The sequence below is a fragment of the Dama dama genome, chromosome 10, assembly GCF_033118175.1.
Source record: "Dama dama isolate Ldn47 chromosome 10, ASM3311817v1, whole genome shotgun sequence".
NCBI classification, from domain to species: Eukaryota; Metazoa; Chordata; class Mammalia; order Artiodactyla; family Cervidae; genus Dama; species Dama dama.
The window spans coordinates 15995421-16022511 of NC_083690.1; the positions used below are offsets into that span (position 1 = coordinate 15995421).

General features: G+C 43.5%; 1 protein-coding gene across 1 annotated transcript; it reads left to right on the top strand.

Annotated features, from left to right (window-relative positions):
• The first annotated feature begins 1630 nt into the window (after window positions 1-1630).
• LOC133063483 (GTP-binding nuclear protein Ran) lies at window positions 1631-2682 on the top strand. The gene has a single exon (XM_061152913.1). It carries the CDS (start codon window positions 1674-1676, stop codon window positions 2322-2324), a length of 651 nt encoding a protein of 216 aa, XP_061008896.1. The 5' UTR covers window positions 1631-1673; the 3' UTR covers window positions 2325-2682.
• Window positions 2683-27091: the final 24409 nt, after the last annotated feature.

A 27091-nucleotide genomic window follows, 5' to 3' on the forward strand; every position in this document is an offset into this window, starting at 1 on the left:
TGCCCTCTGGGTGTGGAGGGGCCTCTGAGGAGTGAGACAAATGAATTATGTTGATGCAATTAGCTGGCAATTAAGAAGTTATCCTTCTTACATTAAAGGTTGGAATAATTAGATATAACATGAGGAAATCTAATTTACCTAGTAAATTATCCTTTATATAAAAAAATGATTTTAAAGCATAGTCATGGTTTCCATAAAACTTTTAGGCACCAAGATGGATTTTATTGCTCTCCTGTGTGCTGATCCACATCATGCTTCCATTTCATGCTTGTTATAATTTAGTGTTTATGGTTTCTAACTCTGTTGAAAGACCGGTTTTAATATTCAAGAAACCAGGTGGTTTAACAGATTTGAGACACTGACAGTGTTGGTTGCAAACTAAAGAGGCCCTCAGAGAGATGTTAGGTGCAAACTAATAGACCCTCAGCTGAAAAGGGGCTGAAGTAAGAAGAGCTTACTTACAGTCCTTACCTGAAAGACCTTTGGGACCTTACCTGATAGACTTTTGGGACTTTTGTTCACAAGTGAAATTCAGCTCACATGGGCCCTAATGTGTTAGGAAATTGGAAAAGAAAAAGAACTTCATGGGACTTCCCTGGTGATCCAGTGCTTAAGAATCAGCCTTCCAATGCAGGGGACTTGGATTTGATCCCTGGTCAGGGGACTAAGGTCCCTCATACTGTAGGGCAACTAAGCTTGCGTGCGGTAATTTAGACTCAGCACATCCAAAATTAAAAAAAAAAAATTGAATAAAGAATTTCATGCTTCAGGAAATTGGGAAGTTCAAGGACAAAGATTTGGCTTCAGGCATGACTGAATCATGGCTTTCCTGCTAAAGAAGTCTCTTTCTTTCTGTAGATGATAAGCTTCATAAGAACACGTACTTTCTCTGTTCCATTCACTGCAGTATTTTCTGTCATATAGGACAGGGCCTGGCAGGGAGTAATCATAACAACAGATATTTACATAGCACTGTGTAAGGAGATAGCAATGTTATAAGTGATCTACCCATATCAATTCATTTAATCCTCTCAACCCAATGAAGTAAGTAATTATTAATTATGTTCCCCACTTTTCTGCATGGGGAAACTGAGGGCAACCCTCAGAGTCCACTAACCCACTCCCTCAAATTCATCTAGCCTGGAGATTTTATGGCCCTGATCAAAACATAGCTTCCCCTGGAGTCTTTAAAGTTAGACAAAATGATATTCAAAATGAGCCTGTCTTGAAAATATGGGATGAAAATATGGGATGCTCAGAAATGACTAGTATTTCTCTGTGCATGCTAAGCTGCTTCAGTCACATCCGACTCTGTAGCCTGCCAGGCTCCTCCGTCCATGGGATTTTTCTGGCAAGAATACTAGAGTGGGTTGCCATTTCCTCCTCCAGGAAATGGGGATCTTCCTGACCCAGAGATTGAACCCTCATCTCTTACGTCTCCTGCATTGGCAGGTGGGTTCTTTACTACTAGCGCCACTTGGGAAACCCAGTATTTCTCTGTAGATGTCATAAAGAATTTATCACTTTGGCCGAACTAGATGCAGGTTTTGTGGGACCTGAAGCTTACACAATTTGGGGATCTCTCTGTGGGAAAAAGAATACAAAATTATGAATATAAAATTAAACACACTCAGTCAGACGGGCGCGGAGACGCTTCTGGAAGTAACATCGCGATGGCTGCCCAAGGAGAACCCCAAGTTCAGTTCAAACTTGTTTTGGTTGGTGATGGTGGTACTGGAAAAACTACATTCGTGAAGCGTCATCTGACTGGTGAATTTGAGAAGAAGTATGTAGCTACCTTGGGTGTTGAGGTCCATCCTCTTGTGTTCCATACCAACAGAGGACCTATTAAGTTCAATGTATGGGATACAGCTGGTCAGGAGAAATTTGGTGGACTGAGAGATGGCTATTATATACAAGCTCAGTGTGCCATTATAATGTTTGATGTAACATCAAGAGTTACTTACAAGAATGTGCCTAACTGGCATAGAGATCTGGTACGAGTGTGTGAGAACATCCCAATTGTGTTGTGTGGCAACAAAGTGGATATTAAGGACAGAAAGGTTAAGGCAAAGTCAATTGTCTTCCACCGAAAGAAGAATCTTCAGTACTATGACATTTCTGCCAAAAGTAACTACAACTTTGAAAAGCCCTTCCTCTGGCTTGCTAGAAAATTGATTGGAGACCCTAACTTGGAGTTTGTCGCCATGCCTGCTCTTGCCCCGCCAGAGGTGGTCATGGACCCAGCCTTGGCAGCACAGTACGAGCACGATTTAGAGGTTGCTCAGACAACTGCTCTCCCGGATGAAGATGATGACCTGTGAGAAAGTGAAGCTGGGGCCCAGCGTCAGAAGTCTAGTTTTATAGGCAACTGTCCTGTGATGTCAGTGGTGCAGCGTGTTTGCCACTTTATTATATAGCTAAGCAGAACATGTGCTTAATCTTTGGATGCTGAAGGAGATGGATGGGCTTTGGAGTGAATGTGGCAGTTTAAAAAAAAAAAAATACCTTCATTTTTTGGACCTGCATATTTAGGTGTTTTGGAACACAGTTGTTTCCTCCTTGAGTTTCAAATATAAGACTGCTATAGTCACATGACAATATTGAGAGGTGGAATCTTGTTTGTTACTGTCATTCCCATTCCTTTTCGTTTAGAATCAGAATAAAGTTGTATTTCAAATATCTAAAAAAAAAAATAATAATAAAATTAAACACAAATGGGAATGTTTGTTTGGAATGAGAAAAGTAATTAAGACACATATCTGGAGCCTTTGGTTATTTAAATTCCGTTCTTCTGAGTTCTCTTTAGGTGATGAATCAGAAGTGTGGATCTGGAAGGGTTTTATTCTCGCAACCCAATTTCAGTGTATGAAGTTCGGAAAGACATAGTTCAGTCCGTGACACCATGGATGGCTGAAGAGAGCACCATGCTGCCCCTGACCATACTGAAAACTGGCTGGTCTTGGACAAGGCTCCTGTTTCCCATACCTTTCACCTTGTGATGGCGACTGGATTGGTGCCCACCTGAGTTCTTCATCCTTCAGTCTCCAATTCTCTGACTTCCCCAGAACCCTGAAAGAGATCATATATCTGTGTTATAAGGCAGTGGTGAAGAATGTGGGCTCTGGGTTTAAATTTAGACTCTGCTCCTTATTAGCTGAGTGACCCTGGGCAAGTCATTTCACTTCCTCTAAACTTATCTTCCCTTTTTGTAAATTAGGGATTAATGTAAGTACCTGCTACCCACATTGTAGAAAGACTTAGGTAGATTAATGAGCATAGCATATTAAACACTCACTGATTGCTAGCTACTATTAATAGAATTATTTTGGTTGCAGAATATTCTGGTTGAGGAACAGAAACTCATTAACAGTAATTTAGGCAATAAAAGGGGCAATTTGTTGACTCCAGTAGCCAAAACTGGGAAGGTTAGGGGTGTAGTTGAGCAGGAGGAGCACTGGAACCATGCAGTAAACTGTCCCCATGCCTCAAATATCTGTTTTCACTGTGGTGGTTTTGTTTGCTCAGAGTGCCTTTCCATACGTGGCTAGAACTGAGACTCTGATAACCTTCCCTGTTTCAGAATGAAAGAGATGCTCTCCTGTGGTTACTGTGTGAAAAAAAATCTAAGGGAAGGACTCAACTCTGATTGGCTCAGTTTAGGTCACATGGTCACTCACATGGCCAGGTCAGGGGCCAATGTGCAGGTTCTATGAAAGCTTCTTAGAGCTGGGTAGATAAAAATAATGGGTGCCTCCCGGGTCATCTGAATGCTGTCTGTACTGCGCCTGGCACTTGGTAGAAATAAAATTGCCCCTTTTCCTCTTTCATCCTGACCCTCATGCCTACCGTCTATTATACAAAGGAGTAATCCAAAAGAAAGTCACCCTGCCTGAGGGTGCTGAGTAGTGAGGAAAACAACCTCTTCTGTGCCCTGAGGTAGGAATGATGGCTTAGGCTGGTGTGGGCTCCTTATGAAATCTACCCGAGACTCTAGTCAGGCAGATTGTATTTCTTCCTGAAGACAAGACAGATCCTAGGCAGTGATTCACGTTTATGTTTGGAGAGCTAATTGGAAATAGGTATGAATAGTCTTAGCAATTGTTAATGCCCTTTGATCCATCAAGTTTCTAGTGTGGCAGGAACCGTATATGTGCTTAGTCACTCAGTTGTGTCTGACTCTTTGCAACCCTTTGGACTGTAGCCTGCCGGGGCTTCTCTGTCCATGGGATTTCCCAGGCAAGAATACTGGGGTGGGTTGCCTTTTCCTGACCCAGGGATCAAACCCACATCTCCTGTGTCTCCTGCACTGCAGGTGGTCTGCTGAGCCATTGGGAGAAATCCTCAGGAACTACAAAGGGCCTGAACTGTTGATCTACATGCAGGCTAACAAGTTACCCTGTTAGCTTGTTTTCTGGATGTGGGCAGAAGGCGTGAAATTCCTGGGTCAGAGACAAAAGACTTCATTATTCATAGCACAGCAGGAAGCTTGTGCTTCATGTTTGTGCCCATTACCCTGGACCTGGAAAGCTCCTCAAGGATGACATGGAAGTGGACCCAGGTGGCTGCCTTGCATGTAGTGGATTTGCATCACAGTTGAGGAATCCCAATCACTTCATATGGCTGTCCAACCTTTGCTCCTTACAGTCCTGGTCAGCCAACAAATCTGCTTTCTGCCCTGTTCTCTCTCTCTTTCATTGCTGTTGGCTATACAAATATCGTTATAAAGATAGACAGGAACAAAAGCTGGTAAACATGTGCAGTAATGTGAAAGATAGCATGGAGAATTGTCTCCTAATAAAGAGAACATTTCCTAAGGAAAATACATCTGAATATAACATAAAATTTATTTATAAGCAACTTGAAGATACAATATTAGGTGGGAGGTTAAGCATACTGTTGTTGAAAATAGTCTTCTGTTTCTAAAAATGTTCTGAAGCTCTTGGAATGGCAAGTGAAAATGTTCAACTTAAAATATAAGGTGAAAAGTTCAGGCTGCAAAGGTGAATATATATTTTTGTTGACTATGTAGAACAATCTATTATGGAAAACAATTGGGAAGGAGATTTGCTAAAATCTTGGTAGTCTTTCTCTGGGCAGTGAGTCTAGGGGTAATTGGTTTTTTTTCAGTTTGAATTAAACTTTTTTTTCAGCTTTCTATAATGAACATGCATTATTATTTTTTATAATAGGGGGAAAAAACCAAGATAAACTATTTTTGAAAGTAGTGCCGAGCATCCATAATTTGGCAAAAACAAGGGAAGAAAGCATGAAAAAACCAGGAGAAAAAAGGTTTCAGTTAAATTAGATGTCCAATTAAGCGATTTGCTTGGCTGCAAAATATCTTTTTGACAGACAATTAGTTCTGGGCAAGTCAAATGTTTCAACAGTATGTTCTTATGGGACAATTAAAGTAATTCATATTTGATGTGCAGAAGTGTTGTGGTAATTGGGAAACTTTTTAGAGTGGCAGTTGAAACTGGGCTCGTATTTTATTTTCCTTCCTGGAAGTTGTCTTGATTGGAGAAGAAGATAAGTCACTTTCTTGACAAGTCAGTCATCTAGCTAGATCTGCTAAGGGGGCTAGTGAATTGAGTGTGGAGTTTTCTATTGGTTAAAGGAAGTTGTATTCAGATCAGACTACCAGGATCAATATTAATAGCATTAATTGTAGTATCAACCATATAAATTGTGACAACAGTTAATGTAATGCCTGTTTTAAGTGTTTATGCTGTGCCAGATATTGCATTAAGCACTCTGTGTATTTGCTAATTTCTGCAACTGTCCAATTAGATAGATATGATTGGGCTCTCCTTATTACAGATGGGTAAACTGAGGGCCAGAGAGGTTAGGGGACTTGTTCAAGGTCCTACAACCATCAAGTGATATTGCTGGAATCTGAATCCAGTCAACCTGCTCCCAGACTTAGGTGCTGGAATTTCTTGGAAAATAATAACATTGTATACTTTTCTCTCTACTTTCCTGGATAAGACAATCTGACTTTCTTCCTAAAGCAGGTAGGGTATATTGTATTTGCTCCGTTTGGAAGAGGCTGAAGCACAGAATGAATCCATTTTTAAGATAGCAGGAATTTTATTTCTATACTCTCTGTAAATTTAAATTGATAATGTCTTTTATATTCCATGAAATTGTGTGAGAGGTAAGGTGGTATATGAGCAAAACTCTTTCAGTTACATGCTGCTGTTCCATGCAACTTCAAAACCCACAAATAGACTTGAATTTCAGGTGTGGCTGGATCCAGGTGCTTAAATGATGCATTTTGGAATCTCTCTGATCTCTGGCTCTCAGTTCACTTTTTGTCTATGTTGGCTTCATTCTCAGACAGGCTCTTTTCTGTGCCCTCAACAGCTCTTGACTTACCGCTTACCAGTGTAGTAACCCCAGGTGGAGGGGAACTTATCATTGCTAAGAAACTTGACAGAGGCCCGGGGGCTGATTCTCATCAGTCACATCAGTCATGTGCCTGTCTCTGAACCAGTTATTCTGACTATGGAGTTGAAAATGGTTCTTGGTTGGTCTGGGTCATGTGCTCACCCTGAGTCCCAGGGGATTGTGTCAGTCCTACCTAAACTATATGCATGAACAGTGAGAGAAGGATTGTTCCCCAAAAGAAAATGCAGATGTTGTGACCAGCAAAGGAGGATGGATGCCGACTGGCAGAAATAATGGTTTGTGTCTGCAGCCAGCCAAAAATATCAGAAAGGAAAGTATAGGGAATAAGAAGAGTTGGTGTCTATTCCAGACTCTGCCGCTAACTGACTGAAAGACTGTCATCAATTTTACTCACCATCTCTGGGTCTCGAGTCCCCTATCTGTAAAAGGGGCTAGGTCAGGGGTCTGATGTTAATTTGATTTGCAGGTAACAGGCATTTAACAAACAAAACGTTCTCTTTGTTGCCTTACAGCTCTCCTTTAGAATTTCAGCTTCTGTTGCTTGTCAAAGATGGTTGTTCTCAGTGTTAGAAAAAGTCATTTTATTAAACCAGGTGTGTACATGGGTAGTTGAAATCAGCACTTGCAAGGTTTTTTGTCAGCTTTGTTTCTTGAGGTTTGAGATTAGGGAGTGCCTGGTTTGATTGTTATTTTCAGTCATGATGTCTCATCTGCTCCTGGGGAGAAGACATAGCATCTACAATAGCAAATCTGATCTGTAGATGTTAAGTGGCAACTGGCCAGTTATGTTAGACTTTTTGCTGCTGGTCTTCATCTAAAGGATAATTTGTTTATTTTTGGTTGTTTTAGTCCTAGGGAGAAAGGAAAGGAGGGAAAAGGTTTCAGAGGAAGGACAGCTAACCTTTATGGAGTTCCTTAATAGCTGATTTCCTTTTTACTATCACCCCAGGTGACAGTATCTTCATGTTACAGGTGAGGAAACTGACCTTAAGAGATGTTGGATTGTTAGCACATCAAATTCATGTCCTTTCTTGACAGCCATTCAGCAAATGTCTACTAAGCTCCCATTATGATCCAGGTGCTATTCTAAGTACTGACAGCACAACAGTGTCAAGAAAAACATGTTCCCTGCATGTAGAGAGCTCACAGAATAGTTGGGGAGACAAACAATAAATAGGTCAGTATATAAAGATTTCCAAGAGTAAGAAGTATTCTGAATAAATGAACACTGGAAACACTGTTATGAAGAATGTCTGAAGTGGGAAGTGCCATTAGATGGGGTGACTGGGGAGAGCAGCTGGGAGAATTTGAGCTGAGACTTAAATTAGGGGAAGGAAACAGAAAGCAACAATTCAAGAGGCAACAATTAGAACTGGTCATGGAACAATGGATTGGTTCCAAATGGGGAAAGGAGTCCGTCAATGCCTGTGTATTGTCACCCTGCTTATTTAACTTATATGCAGAGTATTTCATACGAAATTCTGGACTGGATGAATCACAAGCTGGAATCAAGATTGCCAGGAGAAATAGCAACAACCTCAGATATGCAGATGATACCATCCTAATGGCAGAAAGCAAAGAGAAACTAAAGAAACTCTTGATGAAGGTGAAAGAGGAGAGTAAAAAGCTGGCTTAAAACTCAAATCCAAAAAACAAAGATCGTGGCATCTGGTCCCATCACTTCATGACAAATAGATGCGGAAACAGTGGAAACAGTGACAGACGTTATTTTCTTGGGCTCCAAAATCAGAGCAGATGGTGACTGTAGCCATGAAATTAGAAGACCCTTGCTCCTTGGAAGGAATGTTATGACAAACATAGACAGTATATTAAAAAGCAGAGACATCACTTTGCCAACAGAGATCTGTACAGTCAAAGCTATGGATTTTCCAGTAGTCATGTGTGGATATGACAGTTGTACCATAAAGAAGGCTGAGCACCAGAGAATTGATGCTTTTAGACTGTGGTGCTAGAGAAGACTCTTGAGAGTCCTTCAGACAGCAAGGAGATCAAACCAGTCAATCCCAAAGGAAATCAACTCTGAAAATTCATTGAAAGGATTGATGCTGAAGCTGAAGCTCCAATACTTTGGCCACCTGATGTGAAGAGCCGACTCACTGGAAAAGACCCTGATGCTGGGAAATATTAAAAGCAGGAGGAGAATGGGATGACAGAGGATGAGATGGTTGGATGGCATCACCAACTCAATGGACCTGAGTGTGAGTAAACTCTGGGAGATAGTGAAGGAAAGGGATGCCTGGCATGTTGCAGTCCATTGGGTTGCAAAGAGGTGGACACAACTGATCAACTGAACAACAACAAAATCAGCAGAGTGATGGCCTGGGGAAAGATGTCCCAGCAGTGAGTAGAGCAAAGGCAAAGGCCCTGAGACAGAAATAAGCTTGCAACAGGAAGAAGGGCACCATGGCTGGAGGAGATCTAATGACAAAGGGTGGTGAGCAGTGATGTTAGGAGACTCGGGCAGGGTCCAAATCACACAGCTCTGGGAGGCCAGGGGAAGGGATAGTTAAGAGAAGGTCATTATTATTCTTTTCAATTTTTTTTTAAACATGGATTTTTGAGGTTCAATGTGGCAACATATTAAAAAGCAGAGACATTACTTTACTGACAAAGGTCCATATAGTCAAAGCTATGGTTTCTCCAGTAGCCATGTATAGATATGACAGTTGGACCATAAAGAAAGCTGAGCACCAAAGAATTGATGCTTTTGAATTGTGGTGTTGGAGAAGACTCTTGAGAGTTCCTTGGACTGCAAGGAGATCAAACCAATCAATCCTAAAGGAAATCAGTCCTGAATATTCCTTGGAAGGGCTGATGCTGAAACTGATACTTGGGCTACCTGGTGCGAAGAACTGACTCTTTGGAAAAGAACCTGGTGCTGGGAAGATTGAAGGCAGGAGGAGAAGGTGGTGACAGAGGGCGAGATGGTTAGAAGGCATCACTAGCTCGATCGACATGAGTTTGAGCAAGTTCTGAGAGTTGGTGATGGACAGGGAAGCCTGGTGTGCTGCAGTCCATGGGGTTGCAAGTGTTGGACAAGACTAAGTAACTGAACTGAACTTTACACATTGTAACTGTCATCCACTCTAAGTATACAATTCAGTGATTTTTAGTTGTTGATAGCTAGAATTTACAACTGTTACCAATGTCCAGTTTTAGAACATTTCCACAATCATTGTCATTCCTTCAGCTTTGCTTATGTTTAGCCTTTACATCCCAAAGCTGATTATTAGAATCAAAAAATAATTTTTTCAGGTTTTACTGAGATGTAGTGATATACAATATTGCTTAAGTTTAAGGTGTACAGCAAACTCCAGGAGATAGTGAAGGACAGGGAAGACTGGTTGGTGTAGTCCATCGTGTTGCAAAGAGTTGGACACAACTGAGCAACAACAGCAGCAAAGAATGCCTTGAATAACGATTTCATTCACTTAAGTATTCAGCCTGAATTCATAAGTCCAGGACATAGGTAATCAATCCTGAATACTCATTGGAAGGACTGATGCTGAAGCTGAAACTCCAATACTTTGGCCACCTGATGTGAAGAACTGACTCATTGGAAAAGACTCTGATGCTGGGAAAGATTAAAGGAAGGAGGAGAAGGTGACGACATAATATCAGATGGTTGGATGGCATCACTGACTCAATGGACATGAGTTTGAGCAAGCTTTGGAAGTTGGTGATGGACAGGGAAGCCTGGCGTGCTGCAGTCCATGGGGTCGCAAAGAGTCAGACATGACCAAGCGACTGAACTGATGTATTCAGCCATGTTGCTTACATATTCATTCATTCCAGGAATGAATTCTTTTGATGTGCTGAAAAGAATTAGTTGTTTGAAAATGGAAGGGTCAGTCCAAGCACTTCAGTTGCAAGGTATTTTCACTCCATTCAATTTGGATCTTACAACCACTCTTAAGAGGTGAATATCACTAGCTCCATTTTATAGGTATGGGTGGTTGTGCAGAGGGGTTAATTAACCTGTCTGAGATCACACAGCAAGTGGCTGAGAAACCAGGATGTAAATATGGTTAAGGGCTCCTGACTTCAAGTTCAGTGCTTTCTTCTCCATGGCTAACTACTGTGTTGCTGATTTCTGATCATTGTAAATTAACCAGTTGCTTTCTGACAAAACGGCACCCTGTGACCTTTCTCTGCCTCACAGGGCCCAACCAGACACCATCAAGGCTGTCGATGAAAGGCTCAGCTGTAGAGTTTGTATGAGTTCCTCTAAAAATAGATCCCCCACCGTGTCTGCACAGGAGATAGAATGCTGGGAAGATGGGATTCGGAAAATGAACAGAAGCAGGCCATCACTGAGGCTCTCTTGTACTCAAGGAGTGCTGGTGGGAAAGTTCAGATCATCTTTTTTTGGGAAAAAGTTCTTTTCTGTAGGCACTGCAGTTATTCCAGGGCCATGTGCATGGCCCTCGTTCAATCAGCAAAGGAGCAAAGTTCATCACGCTGCATGGAGCCCTCTGAGATTCGAGTTCTTTGGGTTGACGTATCCCCCAGGTAGGCAATCAGTGTGGGCATCTCTGCAGCGGGGAGGACCAGGGCTGGGAGCTGGGTTAGAGTCAGACCTGAAGAGCCAGAGTTTGGAGAATGTCAGTGACTGGGGGCTGAGTGTTGAAAGCTGGATTTACAACATGTCCTCTTAGTGAGTTCCTCTGAGAAACAAGCTGCAGCATGCGATCAGACACACATGATTTTTATCAGGAGAAACACCTGTGACAGGAAATGGGGAGCAAGCCTGGAGAGGTGGGGAGAACCCCCGACGGCACAGCAAATCCAACCTTCAGGGAAGGAGGGGAGTTGGGTGGCATCACCACAGGGGAGTCCTCAAGCCGTCTTTGGGGACAGGACTCTTGTCTCTCAGGAAGGAGTGTTCCTGCCCCGTTCAGTCACACCAGGGAGCGGCCTGTGGAGGCAAAAGGATTTCGGAGCATAGTAGACAGTTTCATCCTCTATAGTGGAGGTCCGCGAGACTCATCCTCAGGGCCACCGTGTGATGGCCCGTGCAGCACAGGGCTGGTGGGGACATTGGCTGACTCACCATTTACATTAAAAAAGCAAGTTGCCAGCTTGCAAAAATCTGTATATTTTACATTAAAAAAAACCTGCACCTTTTGCTTCTCTTTAAAAACTAGTGGCAGCCTGGCAACATTCAGCTTCCATTTCCACAAGTCACTCAAAACGGAGTCCTTGCTTCAATGAGGCATGTGTTCCCCAGTTCGCCTCAGACCCCACCCAGTCCTGTTGCCCTGTCTCCAGCCTTCTTCATTCATTTATGCTACATGTCTGCCCCACTGTGGGCATTTAAGTTTGCAACCCTTGCCTTAAAGACACCTGAAAGGACTTCCCTAGTGGTACAGTGGACAAGAATCCACCTGCCAATGCAGGGAACAGAGGTTTGACCCCTGGTCTGTGAATATCCCACATGCCATGGAGCAACTAAGCCCATGAGCCAGCTACTGGGCCTGTGTTCCAGAGCCTGTACACCACAACCACTGAAGCCAGTGATCACGTAAAGCCTGCGCTCCACAGCAAGAGAAGCCGCTGCAGTGAGAAGCCTGTGCACTGCAACAAAGAGTAGCCCCCGCTCTCCCCAACTAGAGAAACCCCGCACATAGCAGTGAAGACCCAGCACAGCCAAAACTTAATTAAAATTTTTAAAAAGACACTTGAGAAGCTGAAACTCTCAAAGTCAAGTTCAGACATGGAGTCAAACGGGTCAGAGCAAATTTGGAGATTGGGAGACAAGGCTTGAGGTTGACCAAACAGCAGAAGAGCACTGAGTCAGCGCCACGGAGCGGATGGACCTGCTGGAGAAGCCACGGGGCTTAGGCCAAGAATGGAAGAACCGATCCACACACAGAAGCCTCGGTTAAGATGGATGTTTGAGCAGGTAGGCGGCCCGCCTTTGTGCCAGGTCAGTCCAGGAACCATCCTCCACATGCTTGCACCTGGTGGGAGTTACCGCATCCTATCTGCTCAGCATCTCAGACCATGATGGGTTTGGGTGGTTATTTTTGGCCCAGCATCATCTCATTTAGGAAGCTCTCCTTTCTCCTGTGTGGTTCAGCTAGCCTGCCAGTTCCCAGGCATCTTTCCTCTCCTAAAAGAGCCAGGGATCTTTTGGCTGCGTTCCCCCATGAGCAGGCCCTGCGGTAAGGATTTACATGTAAGTGGTTATTTGTAGGATGACCCCAGGAAGCCCCAGTATGAATATGGGTGTGTGTTAGTCAGGGTACTCCAGAGCAACAGGATCAATAGGAGATTAATTAATTAATAGGCTCACACAATTATGGAGGCTGATGAATCCCAAGGTATGTAGGATGAGACAGCCCACTGGAGACCCAAGAGAGCTGATATCTCAGTTTGAGTCTGAAGGCAGGAAAATCCTGATGTCCCAGCTCAAAGGCAGTCAGGCAGGAGAAATTCTCTCTTCCTTGGGGACATGTATGTGTGCAAAGTCATTTCAGTTGCATCCAACTCACTGTGACTCTATGGACTGTAGCCAGCCAGGCTCCTCTCTCCATGAGGATCCTCCAGGCAAGACTACTAGAGTGGGTTGCCATGCCCTCCTCTAGGGGATCTTCCTTTGGCAAGCGGGTTCTTTCCACTAGCACCACCTGTGACCCTATTCAGTTCTGTTCGGGCCTTCACCTGATTGGTTGAGGCCCACCAAATTAGGGAGGGCAGTCTGCTTTACTAAGCACTGATTTAAATGTTAATCTCACCCCTGAACATCTTCACAGACACCCCAGAATAGTTTATGACCAGCTATCTGGGTACCCCGTGGCCCAATCAAGCTGACACATAAAATTGACCTTCACGGGGAGAAATGAGACAATGGAGTTTAAGTCAATACAGAGTACAGTAGGGCTTCTCTTTAGCTCAGCTGGTACAGAATCTGCCTGCAATGCAGGAGACCCCTGTTCGATTCCTAGGTCGGGAAGTCCCCCTGGAGAAGGGATAGGCTACATACTCCAGTATTCTTGGGCTTCCTTGGTGGCTCAGATGGTAAAGAATCCACCTGCAAAGCCAGGGACCTTGGTTCTACCCCTGGATTGGGAAGATCCCCAGGAGGAGGGCATGGCAACCCACTCCAGTATTATTCTTGCCTAGGAGAATCCCCAAGGACAGAGGAGCCTAGCGGGCTACAGTCCAGGGGGTCACAAAGAGTCAGACACGGCTGAGCGACTCAGCACAGAGTGCAGTGAAGAGAAAGCTACTTCTGCAGACAGGTGGGCTCAGACCTTTCGGTGAGCTTTAGCTGATGGTGCAGAACACGCCTCAGAGGGGCCCACCTGCCTGGTGAGGAAACAGATGTTCATCTTCCATCTCCTATCTGGCACGTCTGGGGGATGCTGCAGGAGGGGCTTGCTTCCTGGAACTTCTGGTTCATTTTGTCTCAGCCAAGAATAAGCCTTCAGGTGGCGAGTCTCAGGGATGCCTTCGGCTTGTGTGGGCTATAGAAGTTCAAGGGACATGGGTGGGGTGTTGGCAGCGTCTGCTGTGATGGGCAAATGGCACATGCCTAGTCAACCACAGTGCCCCCTCTGTCTGGCAGTGTTGACCATGGGGAAGCACTATGGCTGAGCAGGGTCCGTCGGAATCTCCCCCGGGATTAGTGTATCATGGCTCCTGAAGAGGTAGGTTGTGAATATGGAGCTGTCAGCATGTGCTTTTCCTCATTCAAGGGGAGAGAGAGAGAATAAAGCTGAGCAAAGACAGAGGAGCGAAATGGGGCTGGGGAGGGTGTGTGCCTTGGTGGTAGTGAGTCCTTTCTTTAGTCTCTGGGGCTCTGGTTCTTTCCATACATCACACCAGCTGGATAAACCAGTGTATTCCTTTCATGATGATCTGAGTTAGAGTTGGGTTTCTGGGCATGAAGTCAGGAGCCCTTACAGACAGTTATGGCAGGGTAGAGGGGCGGAGTGAGAGGGAGGTTGGATTGAGAGAGAGATTGCCCTGGGCCTCAGAGCTTTCTCTACTTATTAGCTGCCAGTGCCTGAGATTTAAGATGCGGGAAGGAAGATGAGTTTATGGTGGAAATTTGTAACCGACCATTAACTAGAATGGCACATCTAAGCCCCTGTGCCTGACCAATTGTTAGGTCTTAACGAAACAGTAATAAAGAAAGAATTTTTACTTTCAGCACCTAATTAGCCATTCTTTTCCTTCCCGACTTTTAGTTTTATGACTCTAGCTCCTAGGATAAGATTTTATTGTACTCAAGTACAAATTAAGCCCAAAAAAGGACTCGCCCATGTTTCCATGTCTTCAATTTAAATTTATTTTTTTGTAGAGTGACACAAAATACTCCATTAAATGTCATGTGTAAGAACTGTAAATTTTTTGAAGAGGGAAAGAAGCAAGCATTTATCATTGTGATCTGTGTTCTGAACACTATGAGAACTCATATTAATTAAAAAAAATTTAATGCTGTTGTTTGTTGCCTAAAAGAAAAGAAAGAATTTGTTTGAAGTACTCTAAGCATAGGCGCTCCAAAATGCGCAGTGATGGAAAATTATAGTAGCTGCCATTGTTAAAAATCTATTAATACTCTGCTAGGTCCTTAGCATTTAATATTTCCAGTTATCCCATGAGGCTTTGAGGGTGGTTCATCTCCAGTCTTCATGTGAAGAAATGGTGGCTCAGAGAAGACTTAAGTAATTCTCAAGGAGAGGAAAGATGACGCTGGGAGCCAGTTTGCATTAAGATCCTTTGAACTCCAGAAACCTGTGTTCTTGTAAAGGGTATGTGCTATGTGTGGGGGTGGTGGGGGTGGTGTTGTATATGATGTGTGTTTCAGTGCTAGACATTGTGTTGGGTACCACACGTAGTAGGCACTCACTAGCACTTGATAGATTTAGAATATGTAGGTAACTGAAACCTTGAGATGGAGGGAGAATTTATCTTTCCACTGTGTCTGAGCAAAGAATTTATTAGGTAAACTAATTATGCTTGTGTCACCATGGAAATTGTGTTTCTGTCCCTGTATTTGAATCAAATTTGTATCAAATTCAGATTTGTATTTGAATCCCTGGATTCTTATTTCTTTCTTTCTTGAACCTCAAAATTAAACAAAGAACCTTGCTGATATCTGCCCTAAATCTTCTTTTGTAACATAGCAGCATATAGATAAGTCTATGAGAGGAGATGAACATAATCTTGTATTTGCATAGCTCTTTACAGTGTAGAGGGCTTCCCTGGTGACTCAGATGGTAAAGAATCTGCCTGCAATGCAGGAGGCCTGGGTTCAATCCCTGGGTTAGGAAGATCCCCTGGAGAAGGAAATGGCAACCCTCTCTAGTATTCTTGTCTGGAGAATTCCATGGACAGAGAAGCCTGGTGGGCTACAATCCATGTGGTCGTGAGTCCAACATGACTGAGCAGCTAACATAGTTTAGAAGGTGTTTGCTTACCATGTCCCTTTAGATCCTCCCATGAGGTGATGAGAGGTACTAGAATACTTATTTTACTGGTAGGGAAATGAAGATTTGGAGAGAGTGGGTGACTTGCCGCAAGGAGATACAAGAGTTAGGTGTGAAAACCAGAAAGTGAGTGGAGTTCATTTGACTCACGGTTCACATTTCCTGAGCAAGATTTTGGAATGGCGTAAAGCTCTCTTCAGAGAAACAACTGCTTTTCAGGCATTTATAGCCCACTTTAGTAGCACTCAAGTGCATGCCTGTGATCTATATGCTAATTTTGGATATGCCTTATCTCTTAAATAATCCAAGAGTCTGTGCGTGGATGCTGTTTGATTTGAAATCCTGTGTGCTTAGAACTAATGGGGTTGTAAAACATGCTCCAGAATTTACCCTTCCCTAATTTGCCTTGATTTCATACACATTAGCAGGACCACCACCCTCCCCCCAACCCTTGGCTTCTGCTCTTGACTGTCCAGAGTAAAAGCACAAAGTTAGCTTCTCTCAGTTTTTCTCCACGGTGTTGGAGCCCAGGTTGGGTGATGGGAGGGGATGGGAGTGGGAGGAAGGAGGAGAAATTTGAGACCTTTTAAATTTTCTCCATTCTCTCTAGCTTGGGAAATTCCATGCTGCCTGGAAGGTATACATTCATTATATTTTATTTTTTTATTTTGGTTGTGCCATGTGGCATGTGGGATCTAAGTTCCCCAACCAGGGATTGAACCCTCTCGCTCTGCATTGGAAATGCAGAATCTTAACTGTTGAACTACCAGGGAAGCCCCTTAATTTATTAAAAAAAAACAAGTTGAGACTCCATCTTTAATTGGAGTAATTATTCGTGCTCTAAAGATGAATCAGCCAAAGTAGAAATTGGTGGCCAGTTGCTGGGTTCAGGATGAGCTGGCACAAAGATAATGCCAGCTTTGTGTCTGATTACAAAGGTCATACTTGTTCATGATAGAGCATTTGGAATCTAGGGAAATTATAAAGAAGAAAATGCAGGGTTTCCCTTGTGGCTCAGCTGGTAAAGAATCTGCTTACAATGTGGGAGACCTGGGTTCGATCCCTGGGTTAGGAAGATCCCCTGGAGAAGGGAAAGGCTACCCACTCCAGTCTTCTGGCCTGAAGAATTTCATGGACAGTATAGTCCATGCCATGGGGTCACAAAGAGTTGGACTCAACTGAGTGACTTAAAAAAAAAGAAAGAAAATGCAGAAAATTCCCCCTGGAAGTCCAGTGGTTAGGACTTTGAGCTCTCAGTGCTGAGGGTCTGGGCTTGATCTCTGATTGGGGAACTGAGATCCCACAAACTGAGTGATGTGACCAAAAAAAAAAAAAAAAAAGGAAGAAGAAAGTTTTATCTATCTGTGTCAGTCCTTGGGCTGGTTGGTGAACCAATAATTCATTACTGTTAAAAAACATTCATTGCTCAATAGAATTATTTTATCAGAAGCCTTTTCCTTGATGATGAGAATGCTAATACTTATTGAATGGTGACTCTATGTGACGTCTGGGCTACGGGCTTTACACAATATGGTCTCAGTAAACTTTTATTTCCACTGTTTTCTGGGTGAAGAAGCAAGTTCAGAGAGTTCAAGAACTTGCTCAAGGTCACCCAGCAACTGAGTAGAAGGGGCTAGAGTTTGGGTCAGGGTCAAACTCCAGAGTCCAGGGTCTTCATCATTTCTTTATCCATGTATTGTTCAAGAGACAACATGATCCACTTTTGGTTTCCAGGAGAGTGCATGGGAGGGAAGGGAAGGTACCAAACGGAAAAACAGAGGGCAGGGAAACCAAACTCCATTTGCGGGTCATGGGCAACGTTAAAAAAACAGAGCAACGCTGATGGTCTCACTTGTGTGTCGCCCCCTTCCAAACAGCCGCTGCTGGAGTTGCCTTCTGATGCTGCCCCAGGGGTGAATGCCACCCCCAAGGGTGACCTCTTTTGCCTGGAATCTTCAGAATTAATAGCTTATTGGTCCTCTAATGGTGGGTTGGATTTTTCAAAAACACTTGGAAGTCACTGGTGGCCAGCTTGGGTGACAATAGTAGGTGATCAACTTGTTACTTGTTTCATTTTTATTGAAATAAAATTTATCTGACAGCAATGAGATTGATTTTTTGTGCTGTTTTGGAGGTAAATTTGCCCAGAGCCCTGGTTTTCAAACTTTTAAGAAACTACCCCTAAGAAGAAAGGAGAAAGGATTCAAATTCTGTAAGTGTAGCCCAAAACAGTCTCTCTAAGGGTGAACATTTCTTTGAAGTTTTACGTTTTATGTTAGATATTTGTGAATTCTGCATTCTACTTCGTTCTACATCTATTTTAAGTTACTTACTGAGTCGAGTGTACTGATGCTCCAAGAAGATGGTCATGTTTGTAGCTTTGAATTTTTCAGGGATCCAGTAGGGTTCCCCTGGGGTACCTGTGCCCCAGTTTGAGAACCATGGCTCTATCAGAAGCCATCTCAAATTCTGATCCCAGCTGCTTGGTTGTCCCTGAGGGCATTCTCTTTTTCTCTCACTCTTTTAAATTCCAATGTTTTGAATAGAAAGTATAGTGTAAAGTTCAAAAGAGAAATAGCACAAAAAATAGGGTAAAATGTCTCTCTCCTATCCCCGTCTCCAGGACCTCGGTTCTCCCCGGAGGTAACCAGCTTCCAAGAGGGTCCCCCCTGATTCCTGCCTCGTGGCATTCACACCCTGGAATGGTCCCCTCCTGTATTGTAATAGGGTTGATCTTTTAAAAATTTTTATTTTATTTACTTGTTTGTTTATTGTTGGCTGCACTGGGTCTTCACTATTGCACGTGGGCTTTCTCTAGTTGCAGTGCATGGGCTTCTTGTTGAAGCGGCTCCTCTTGTTGCAGAGCACGGCCTCTAGAGAACCCAGGCCTCAGTAGTTGTGGCGCCAGACTCAGCGGCTCTGGCAGCATGTGCGATCTTCGTTCCTGGACCAGGGGTTGAACCCCCGTCCCATGTCCCCTGCATTGGCGGGTGGGTTCTTAACCACTTTACCACCAGGGAAGTCTGCCACGTCAGTCTTTGTGACGAGCAGAATGCTGCAGAAGAGATGGTCTGTCACTTCCGAGGTTAGGTTATAAAAGACTGCAGCTTTGGTCTTGGGCTCTTTCTGCCTGTCCACCTCTCTGTCTCTCATCAGCTGCTTTGGAGGGAGCCAGCCACCATGATTTGAGGTCACTCAGGCACCCTCGGAAGAGGTCCCTGTGGTGAGGAATTGAGGTCTCCAGCTAACAGTCAGTGAGGACCTGTGGCCTGCCAGCAACCACAGAAATGAGGCTGGAAGCTTATCGTTCAGCCCCAGACAACCCTCTGATGACTGCAGTCATGGCTGATTTTTCACCTATAGCCTTGAGAGACCCTGAGCCAGACCCCCCCCCCCCCCCCCCCCCCCCCCCCCAGCTAGCTGCTTGTGGATCCCAGGTCACAGACACAGGGAGATAATAAATGCTGTTGTTTTAAGCTGTGCTGTTCGGGGTAATTTATTATACAGCAGAGGAGACCTAATAAATCCCACCTTCAAGAGTATCTTACATTCTTTCTATAATTTATATATGTGAATAATACAAATATAAATACAAACTCTGCTTTCTCCCTTTTCTCAAAATATAATCTGCTATACATACTGTTCTATACCCTGCTTTTCTTAGTATGATATTTTTGGGAGATATTAATACATAAAAATAGTAAGGAGAAACCTCTCTTTTTTTTCTTCCTAGCAGCTGAATGTGTGTGTGTGTGTGTGTGTGTGTGTGTGTGTGTGTGTGCTAGACACTCAGTCGTGTCCAACTCTTTGCAACCCCATGGACTGTAGCCCACCAGGCTCCTCTGTACATGGGATTGTCCAGGCAAGAATACCGGAGTGGGGTGCCGTTTCCTCCTCCAGGGGATCTTCCCAACCCGGGGGTCGAAACTGTGTCACCTGCGTCTCCTGCATTGGCAGGCAGATTCTTTCCCACTGTGCCACCTGGGAAGCAGCTGAATATATTCCATCAAGCAGCCATACAATACTTTGTTTAGCTGGTCTCCTGTTGGTAGCATTTCTAATATTTTGACATTACAGTGTTTTTGTGAATAATCTTATGCATATGCGTGCAAGTACATTTGTAGTATCAATTTCTAGATGTCAAATTGCTGGGTCAAAAGAGTAATTTGGATATCATTAAATCCCTCTTACACAGGGATTGTACCCAATCACCTTTTCTACCCATCCTCCCCAGCAGTGTCTGAGAGTCCAGTCTCCCCAACAAGGAAAGGAGAGCTGGTTGGATTTGAACTGATGTGAAAATGAAATTCTTCAGTTCCGGTGAGCTGATGAAGTGTCTCTCTAAAGACTTATTTTACGTAGGACTAAGAAAACCTTCCAAATTTAGGTGTTTTCAAAATGTAGCATTTATAAATGAATCCAGGGTGTTCTCTGAGTTTGCTGAGGATGCAAATTCAGTTTTGTTTTATTTCAGGCTGCCAGGTAGTGTTAGCAGCTGCTCAGGTGCAAAGTGGTAGCAGGAAGGGCGCAGGGTCATTGCAGTCTCTTTCCTTGAGAAAAATGAGCTGCCCCAACATGAACATTCAAGAATGGAATTCTGAAGAACTCCAGAAGTGTTTTTGACAATGGCAGCATCATTGGAGTAAGTAGGGACCTTCCCAAAGTCACAATATTTTACTGTATTTCCTTATTTATAAGGTACCATTGATTGTAAGTTAGGTCATTGATTTGATAACAGCTCTTTGGGGGAAAAAGATGCACTACATTAAAAACTTACATTGATTGTAAGATGAGTGTGTTTTAAAAGAGATGAAATGTGAAAAAGCATATAGCTTAGATTCGTGGAAACACAGTTACTGAATTCAGTTCTGTTTAGTTTAACCCAACTGAGTGCAAACCTATATTGGATGCCCCTTCCTTAACTTCTCTCTTTCTCGCTTTAAAATTTCAGACCAGAAGGGAATAATTAAGTCCAGATCTGAGGAGAACTGATACGATGGGACCGAGTGAGTTTGTAATGGACTCAGACAATCCTGAGATTGAATGCTGGCTTTTACCATATCAGTTCAGCCACTCAGTCGTGTCTGAGTCCTTGCGACCCCATGGACTGCAGCACGCCAGGCTTCCCTGTTGATCACCAACTCCTGGAGCTTGCTCAAACTCATGTCCAGTGAGTTGGTGATGCCATCCAACCATCTCATCCTCTATCATCCCCTTCTCCTATTGCCTTCAATCTTGCCCAGCATCAGGGTCTTTTCCAATAAGTCTGTTCTTTCCATCAGGTGGCCAAAGTATTGGAGTTTCAACTTCAGAGTCAGTCCTTCCATTGAATATTAAGGGTTGATTTCCTTTAGGATTGACTGGTTTGATCTCCTTGCAGTCCAAGAGACTCTCAAGAATCTTCTCCAACATCACAGTTCAAAAGAATCAATTCTTTGGTGCTCAGCTTCCTTTATGGTCCAACTTTCACATCTATACATGACTACTGGAAAAACTATAGCTTTGACTAGATGGACCTTTGTCAGCAGAGTAATGTCTGTGCTTTTTATTATGCTGTCTAGTTTGGTCATAGCTTTTCTTCCAAGGAGTAAGCGTCTTTTAATTTCATGGCTGCAGTTACCATCTGCAGTGACTTTGGAGCCCCCCCAAAATAAAGTCTCTCACTGTTTCCATTGTTTCCCCATCTATTTGCCGTGAAGTAATGGGATTGGATGCCATGATCTTAGTTTTCTGAATGTTGAGTTTTAAGCCAACTTTTTACTCTCCATTTTCACTTTCATCAAGAGGCTCTTTAGTTCTTCTTTGCTTTCTGCTATATGAGTGGTGTCGTCTGCATATCTGAGGTTATTGATAGTTATCCCAGCAATCTTGATTCCAGCTTGTGCTTCCTCCAGCCCAGCGTTTCTCATGATGTACTCTGCATATAAATTAAATAAGCAGGCTGACAATACATAGTCTTAACATACTCCGTTCCCAATTTAGAACCAGTCTGTTGTTCCATGTCCAGTTCTAACTGTTGCTTCTTGACCTACACACAGATTTCTCAGGAGGCAGGTCAGGTGGTCTGGTATTCCCATCTCTTTAAGAATTTTCCACAGCTTGTTGTGATCCACACAGTCAAAGGCTTTGGTGTAGTCAATAAAGCAGAAATAGATGTTTTTCTGGAACTCTTTTGTTTTTTTGATGATCTGGCAGATTTGGGGATTTGATCTCTGGTTCCTCTGCCTTTTCTAAAACCAGCTTGAACATCTGGAAGTTCATGGTTCATGTACTGTTGAAGCTTGGCTTGGAGACTTTTGACCATTATTTTGTTAGCATGTGAGATGAGTGCAATTGTGTGGTAGTTTGAGCATTCTTTGGCATTGCCTTTCTTTAGGATTGGAATGAAAACTGACCTTTTCCAGTCCTGTGGCCACTGCTGAGTTTTCAAAATTTGCTGGGACATTGAGTGCAGCACTTTCACAGCATCATCTTTTAGGATTTGAAAGAGCTCAACTGGAATTCCATCGCCTCCACTAGCTTTGTTCATGGTGATGCTTCCTGAGGCCCGCTTGACTTCGTATTTCAGGATGTCTGGCTTTAGGTGAGTGATCACACCCATCATGGTTATCTGGGTCATGAAGATTTTTTTTGTATAATTCTTCTGTGTATTCTTGCTACCTCTTCTTAATATCTTTTGCTTCTGTTAGGTCCATACCATTTCTGTTCTTAATTGTGCCCATCTTTGCATGAAATGTTCCCATGGTATCTCTAATTTTCTTGAAGAGATCTCTAGTCTTTCCCATTCTATTGTTTTCCTCTATTTCTTTGCATTGACCAGTGAGGAAGGTTTTCTTGTTTCTCTTTGCTATTCTTTGGAACTCTGCATTCAGATGGGTATATCTTTCCTTTTCTCCTTTGCCTTTAGCTTCTCTTCTTTTCTCAGGCCTCTTCAGACAACCATTTTGCCTTTTTGCGTTTCTTTTTCTTGAGAGTGGTCTTGATCCCTGCCTCCTGTACAGTGTCACAAACCTCCATCCATAGTTCTTCAGGCACTGTGTCTATCAGATCTAATCTCTTGAATCTATTTGTTACTTCCACTATATGATCATAAGGGATTTGATTTAGGTCATACCTGAATGGTCTAGTGGTTTTCCCTTAGTACCAGGGATATCTCAGGCAGATTACTTATTTCACTGTTTTTTCAGCTCTGATGCTCTCATCCAGGTAAAGTAGGGATATTAATACCTGTTTCAAGGAATGCTTGTGGTTACAAATGCCAGAAGCCCAACTCAAGGTATCTTAAGTGCAAAGGAGGGTTTTATTATTCATTGAACAAGAAGTCACAAAAAAGGCAGGATGGCCACTGGGATTTGGAAAACTGGCTTCAGGACTAATGCATATACAGAATTGTTTTTGCATTCCTTTTTGTAGACAGGAAATAAATATGAAGATTTACATCTTAACAGTTCAATGATAGGAGTGAGAGTGATTCAGTTCTCTTGGTCCCAATGTCCAAATTTCCAAGGAAAGAACCTTTTGGCTCATCTTGGGCGATATGTCTTTCTCTGAGTCAGCTCTGATCACAGGGGTTGGAGGTAGGGTAGGGCAGTTCTTAGAAAAAGGATACTGGGGCAGAGAACCACAGCTGTTCAACCAGAGTTGCTGTGAGGGTCAAGTGTCCATAATATACCTAGTCCATAGTAAATACTCAATAAAATGGCTAGTATTACTAAGAATGAAGACAACAGACACTTGATGGCAAACATTTATTGAGTGTTTTTCCATGTCAGGCACTATATCAAGCCCTTTACATGCATGTCTTATCAATAAAACTTTTGCATTTTTACTCCTTATTATTAGTAAATCATTCGCCCCCACCTACTTCCAACACCAGTTAAAAATGCACAGGTCATGGGAGTGGACCCATGTACATCTCTGGCTAATTCATGTTGATGTATGGCAGAAATCAAACCAATGTTGTAAAGCAATTATCTTTCAATTAAAATAAGTGTTAAAAAAGAAAATAGCTTAACAAAAGTGCACAAGTCATAACTAACTCTCTGAGGTTGGTGGACATAAAATGAGAAGGGAGCTTGAGTCCGTGTTTCATGCCCAGAGATGAGTGAGTTTCTGTTTTCTGTTCATGAAGGAGAGAATGCTGATGTTGGATGACATTAAACTTTTAGAAGTTATTGCATCTCCAGTTGGAAGTGAAGGGGCCACAGTGAATGAGAAATGTGTTTGTTGCTTTTGGGGTGAAGGGACGGGAACCCGTTCATCTGCTGGGGCGGCTCTGCCTGCCTGGGGTCCAGATTCCTGGCATCGATATGATTTCTTGGCTCTCTTGAGCCCTGGAGCTGCTTCCAAGTTGGAAAGCTCCAGACTTCTGGGCTCTGTAGTTACTCTGGGTTTGCAGGATAAGTTTCTCTTGTGGACAAAATCATGGTGGAAATGTGTACAGATGAAGGCGATACTGCAGAGTTCGGGGTAAGTCTGCAGCTGGTGGGTGATGCTGGTGGCAGTGGAGTGGGACTGACTCTTCAAAGAGCTTTAGCCCCTCCGGGGCTGGAGGTGCTGGGTGAAGGAGATTTTCCTAGTGTGTCCTCTGTCTGTGCTAGATATTTAGCATGTGCCCCTCCAGTCCTCCTGTCCACCCTTCCTTCTCCTGCTCTGTCCCCAGGAGGCTGACCTCTGTGGACTGTGTCACCTGAGTTCCCTTACCTTCTTGTGGCTGTTGGGTTTGGTCAGCGGAGGACCCTCATAGGATAGTAGAGGATGGGAGGAGAGAGAGGGTGGGGGATTTGTTCCTCTGGCTCTTCCCAGCTGACCTGCCATGAGTAGGCTGCCTTTCTTTACTGCAGGTCACAGCTCCGGCCAGACAGCTCTCTCCAGCAGCTCCAGCTGCCCTCCTTTGGTTCCACAGCTGTTTCATCTTTCTCTTCAGGGCTTGTAATGGCTCCTCACTCCTGCTGGTTCTAGGGGTAATGCCACATCTCTTTTTGGTTTTTCTAAATCCTGCTCATACCTCTGTACATAGCTCTTTATTAAACGCGTCTATTTTTCAAGGTTACAAACATTTTTTTGGCCTTGCCACATGGAATGGCAGCATGCAGGATCTTAGTTCCCTGACCAGGGATTGAACTCATGCCCCCCTGCAGTGGAAGCTCAGAGTCTTAACCACTGGGCTGACAGGGAAGTCCCTATTAAGCTCTTCTTGATTACCCCACTTGAGTGTGCCATCTGTTTCTTGCAATGACACCATATTGCAGAGAGGGGAGTCAGGTCATTTAATTTTCTCACTCAATTTATTCATTCATCAAACCTCCCATGAACCCACACTCTGTGCCAGGACTCATGCTGGGGATTTAAAGTATAAGATGTGACTTCTTGTTTCTGTCTCTGAATTCTCAGTTGTTCATCCCAGAAGATAACTTTAATAAAGAAAAAGAATATTTTGAAGGGAGTCCTGAAGGATCAGCTAGGAAAAGGGTCCCCAGACAAGGTTGCTGTAGAGGTCTGTAGAGCGGCAACTCCACCAAGGGCGTGTGTTGGGGATAGACTCAGTCTGCAGACGTCACAGCTGTCCCAGCAGAGTATCCTCAGAAACCCAATAGGCCCCGTGTTCTTGCATCAGAGGCAAGTTTCAGGAGAAAGCATCTGATTGGCTATGCCCAGTCCCATGCCCAGTCACAAGCAGGGTGGCCAACTGTCCTGACTTTCCTGGGACTGCGATAATTTTAGCACTGAAAATTCTGCATTCCACAAAACTTCCCAACTCCCTGATTATAGGAAGGAGACTCTGTCCCCTCTGGCTTCTGTTTCTCAAGACTGCACACAGTGGGAGGTGGGAAGGACATTTCAGGGCAGAATCTGGATACTTTCAGAAACTAAGTATGATTGAAATGTAAGAGGCATTAATTAACCAATTAATTAATTCATGAATTCAATAAATATTTACTGAGGCAACTATTATGTGCCTGTCTCTATTGTAGGGGGTGAATGTATAGTGGTAAACGTAGTGTGGTCCCTGATCTTATGGAGCTTACAGAGTTGGACATTAATCATAGTCAAACAAATGTGTAATTACAATTTATGATAAATGCTATGAAGAACATATTGAAGCTGTGAGAATGTATGTATCATAGAGTATCTTGACCTCCAGTGGGTGTTGGTCAGAGATGGCCTGGCTGAAGAAGTGACTGTTAAGTTGAAACCTGAATTATGAAGAGGAGTTATCCTCGGGTGGTGAGTGGTTAGAGGAGGGATACAGAAAGCCTGAGACTTAGTAGCAGGGATCAAAGATAAGACAGCTCCCTGTAACCCTGTTCCTGAAGAGTTCTCCAGGGTCCTCCCCAGGCCAGCCACCACCTGCCACTGATGCCAGCATGGGTGAATTGTGTCAGGAGTGAATTCCATACATGGAAATAACAACTTGGAATCCACATGTATTTGCTAGCAAGAAAGAGAAAGCTCAGATGGTTTAAAGAACCCTGTGGGGCAATTATTATCTTGCATGAAAAGGAGTCTGAAGGTAGGATGACTCCAGAGTTGGCTTATTTAGTAGTTCAGTCATATCATCAAAGACCTGGGCTCTTGCCATCTTTCTGCTCTGACTTATAAACTGTGGCCTTTGTCCCAGTCTTTTCCTCTGTTGGTCACAAGATGGCTGCCATAGCTCCAACATCATACCCACAGACAACAATGCCCAAAGACCAGAAAGGAAAGTTTTCCTTTCTTGCATCTCTTTTTAACAATAAGGATGAACTTCCTATTAATAAATTTCCCAATACACTTCCCAACAACTCTCTTTGGTCAGAATCAGTCATGTGCCTGTTTCTAAAGTAATTAATAGAAGAGGGTCAGTATTACTATGATTGGTTTAGATCAATCAGGATTTATTCTTCAAGGCCCAGGAGGGGGATAGCTTCTCCTGAATCATATGACTATTCAATACCTAAAAATTGGGGTTCCCTTAGCAAAGAAGAAAGGGCTCTTTCTTAACTAAATCCCAGTGACATCTACCAAAGTATAGGAAAAGCTGGTGGGGGGTAATGAGTGATGAGGCAGGGGAGTGGTTAGGTTCAGAATATGGTGTCCTCTAGGATTCTCAGGAACAAATGCCGTCAAGTCCATTGGTGGCAGAAAGATCGAGGTGCCTCAGTGAAGTCATTTTCTCCACAAAACCTTTCTGCTAAGACTGGTGACCCTTAGCTGCAGAGACACCTTCGTGAAAT

Coding starts and splice junctions, on each gene's coding strand:
- LOC133063483 (XM_061152913.1), top strand. CDS start 1,674: ATGGCTGCCCAAGGAGAACCCCAAGTTCAGTTCAAACTTGTTTTGGTT.